Source organism: Cyprinodon variegatus, unplaced genomic scaffold, assembly GCF_000732505.1.
Source record: "Cyprinodon variegatus isolate N-32 unplaced genomic scaffold, C_variegatus-1.0 Scaffold558, whole genome shotgun sequence".
Taxonomy (NCBI): Eukaryota; Metazoa; Chordata; class Actinopteri; order Cyprinodontiformes; family Cyprinodontidae; genus Cyprinodon; species Cyprinodon variegatus.
The window spans coordinates 417,765-421,390 of NW_015151011.1; the positions used below are offsets into that span (position 1 = coordinate 417,765).

The 3,626-nt window shown below is 42.8% G+C and overlaps 1 protein-coding gene across 1 annotated transcript in view; it reads right to left on the reverse strand.

Moving 5' to 3' along the window:
* txnl1 (thioredoxin like 1) overlaps positions 1-3,005 on the reverse strand; it is a 10,112-nt gene extending 7,107 nt beyond the window's left edge. Inside the window, exons 1-2 of the mRNA XM_015391734.1 lie at positions 2,737-3,005; positions 763-859 (exon numbers count right to left, since the gene is read on the reverse strand). Coding sequence (XP_015247220.1) covers positions 763-859; positions 2,737-2,834 — 195 coding nt within the window. The 5' untranslated portion in view covers positions 2,835-3,005. The remainder of the gene's footprint in view (positions 1-762; positions 860-2,736) is intronic.
* Between the last annotated feature and the right edge of the window lie 621 nt (positions 3,006-3,626).

Genomic DNA, 3,626 nt, shown 5'->3' on the forward strand with positions numbered 1-3,626 from the left:
AATAGGTTGATATGTATGATCTGGTTGAACTGGAAAGTGACCTGAGATGACATGATGTGAATTGGAGCTATAGAAATACACTGAATAGAATTGAATTGTGAATCACTGCCCTGTTGAAATTTCCAGTTATCCTAAATTTCCAAAATCTGACCAAATGTCTCCAACGGATGAAAAGAAACGGTTCAGGGACGATCAGGAAGCCGCCAACATGAAGAAAGCTGCTAGAACCTCGGCGCTGCCATCCAGGGTGAAGCAGGTTTTACATCTTCATCATTCTGGCTCCAACACACCTTCATCATCCTCCATCTTCAGCGCCTTCGCCCTGCAGAAACGTGCATCCATCTACACAGACGAGAAAAATGTCTTCTAGAGAAAAGATCCACGGCCAGATGAGGTAAAGATGGAGAACATGTTGGTGGCAGTGTCATGATCTGGGCCTGTTTGGTTCCTAATAATACTAATCAACCTGAATAGTTGGAAGATGGTTACAGTTGGCTGATCCAACAGGAAAACTAGCCCAAACAGGCGTCCCAACTGGTTTTATAAAGTTAGGCTCCTGTTCCACCTTCCAGATTTATCCAGCGTCTGCCTGACGTCCCAGACTCTCCTAAAACTAAACAAAATGTCGGTGCTGTAGGTATATTTGAGGCTCTTTGGATGAGAGAAACTCCACATCACATTCAAACTGACTGCTGCAGACAGCGGCTTCTAGCACCACAGAACCAGAAATAAAAGAATAAACGATGAGAGTGAAGGATTTACCTGGCAGACATGAACGTCCACCTCCAGGAAGACCACCTGAGGATATTTGTTGCTGAACATGTTGAAGGCTGGAGCTATTCTGATGCAGGGCCGACAGCTGCAGAAAGAAGGGAGAAAATCAGGTTAAAACCTCCTCTGCTTAACTCTGATGTCATAAAATGAGCCAAATTCAGACCTTTCTTCACCTCTGATCCGATCTGATCCCAAACGAGCTGTTTGGATGTAGATTATAGACTATAAATGTCAGATTTTAACATATTTTTATGGTTTAAGGAGCGGCCACAGCAGAGTTTAGGCAGGTGGTTGACGTAGGAATCTTCAGTCCAGTCTGAACCCTTTTCTCATAAACATCCAAGCCTCAGTAACTTTTACAAAAACACGATTAATTCTAGTATAAGTAGATGGAATTATGTTTTACGGTCTAACGAAACTGGGGCTGATTTTGTTTGTGATATTTCCATAAAAGTTAAAAACCCATATCTACAAGAAGCACGGTGGTGGCCGCGTCATGCATTGGTTCTCTAAAGGGCTGGTTATCCTCCGGCAGCAGTGTATGACGCAGATGTCTTTGATTTATGCTAAATATTGAAGCGTGGTCTGCGCTGTTCTTCCACGCCACAGCGCCAGAGGGCCAATCAGGAACTAGCTAGGATTATGGGCGTCCGTGTGTCGGTTTGATGAGCTTGTTCACCGTCTACAACCCCTCATCCAACGCCAGACGACACACACTTCACCCCTGAGTGTTCCCCAAAGACCGGCCGTGGGGCTGCGTGTTTTGACTTTGGGTGCAAACCAACAGACCGTCGTTCAGAGCTACAAACTAGCGTCCTGCACGGCGTCTGGGATAGAGTCTGAGGTGTGCCAGGCGCTTTGGGCGGAGCTACAGCCAGAGTTTCAGCCATTAGGGACCAATCAGGAAATATAGTGTAGAGCGGATGGAGAACTGACCAATCAGAGAGGCATATCTGATATTAACTGCGACAAACACGCAGACGACCTGGTTTCTGAGCATAAAGCCATAAAGAACAAGAACAATCCAAACAAATTGAAAGAAATTGGTAAATATGATCAGATCTCTAACCAGGATGGAGCAGAGCAATAAGCTAAACAGGTGTTTAAATAATATCAATTCAAGGTGGAATATTTCTAAACGCTCATTATTTTTAGTGTTGAGCCGACTCCATTTTTGGCCCCGATACCTGGCTGGTCAGTTTGGCCCGTACCGATACCACCTGTTTGAGGTTGATGTGTGTATCTATGAAGAACTGCAGACTACTGGGATATAAAATAATCACCATCATGGCTTCAAGCTGCTGCCTTCCTTTGTGAAGCAGGAAAAAGACTAAAACAAAGTGAATCAGTAGAACTTTTTATTTCCTCCCTGGAATGGGAGACAATAGTTGAAGAAACTTTAGCCTCTCAGAATGATATCGGTGCCCTATTGGTTGGTAACCGGCGATACCGATACCAGGTTAGTGCTGGATCGGGGCCCCGCCCGATACTGGCATCGGTATCGGTTCAATACTAATCATTTTGTAATATTATAATGGCAGTTTCATTTCCCAGCTGAGTCTCAGAGGCTTTACCTCACTGGAAGTGTGGAAAAGTTTAGAAGTTATTAATCAAAGCGGGAATCTTTGATCGTTTTAAAGGGACTGGTTGAACTTTTCTATCGACTATTTGTTTTACAGCTTTTATCAACATATTATTACATGTTAAATAAGCTCTTTGGTAATAGCAGCGCTGCACTTCAGCAGCTAACTTACTGTAATAGTGCACAGTCATGGTAAGCAGCACAGCTAGTTAGCTACTAGCAGCTAACAGCAGCATTGGTCAAAGAACATCTAATTAAATCTACTACAGCAGCCATATCATTTAGTTCTTTCAATCTGTTACATCCGGGTCTTTATGGTTCCCAGAACCGGCAGACAGGTCCCGGTTAGCAGCTCCCAGTGGGGGTGTGGGGATCCTTACCCGGCCATTGTGAACTTCACCACGGCTAGCCTGGAGCCGGCGGCCGCTAACTCCGGCTGGAAGTCCGGGTCGCTGCTGATCACTTTAACACCAACCATGGTTCGGTTCTGGACTAAAGTCCGACCCTGATCCTCCTGGAGATGTTCGGAGCAGGAAACCAGAAGGTGCGGTTGGTTTATGAGGTTTGTTTTTAGCTTTCTGCCAGAAAATTAGCTTAGCGGCACAGCAAGGCACAGCGCCGTCCGGAATGGAGACTCCTGATTGGCCAATTCCTGACAGGAAAGGCGTGTCTTTCTTCTTCTTTGGTCCCTCAAAACTTGTTTACCGCCCCCAAGTGGAAACCGAGCAAATTACGTTTAATAACGGTTGCAAATAAATAAATAATTAGTTTGAACCTATCTGCTTTTTACGGAGGAGGATTAGGGCCACTGGAAAAAAAAAAAAAAAAGTTTACTGATTTTAAAATTTGATTTCAGTTTAGTATGGGACTTTCTCAGAATTCTGACTTTTTTATTGTCAGAATTCAGTCAGAATTTTGAGAAAAAAGTCAGAATTCTGAGAAAAAAGTCAGAATTCTGAGAAAAAAGTCAGAATTCTGAGAAAAAAGTCAGAATTCTGAGAAAAAAGTCAGTATTCTGAGATTAAAGTCAGACTTCTGAGAAAATAAAGTCAGAATTCTGAATTTTTTCCCATAGTAAACTGAAATAAACGTTAAAAATCAGTTAACTTTTTTTTTTTCCCCCAGTGGCCCTAATCCTCTTCCGTAGATTTTATTCCATTGTTGTTTTGAAAATCAGTTGTCATCCCCAAACTCGTGCATAAAATATTTTTACAACATTTCAGTTTATTTTAATATGAAACTTGAATTGGCTAAAAAAGATAAACAATTG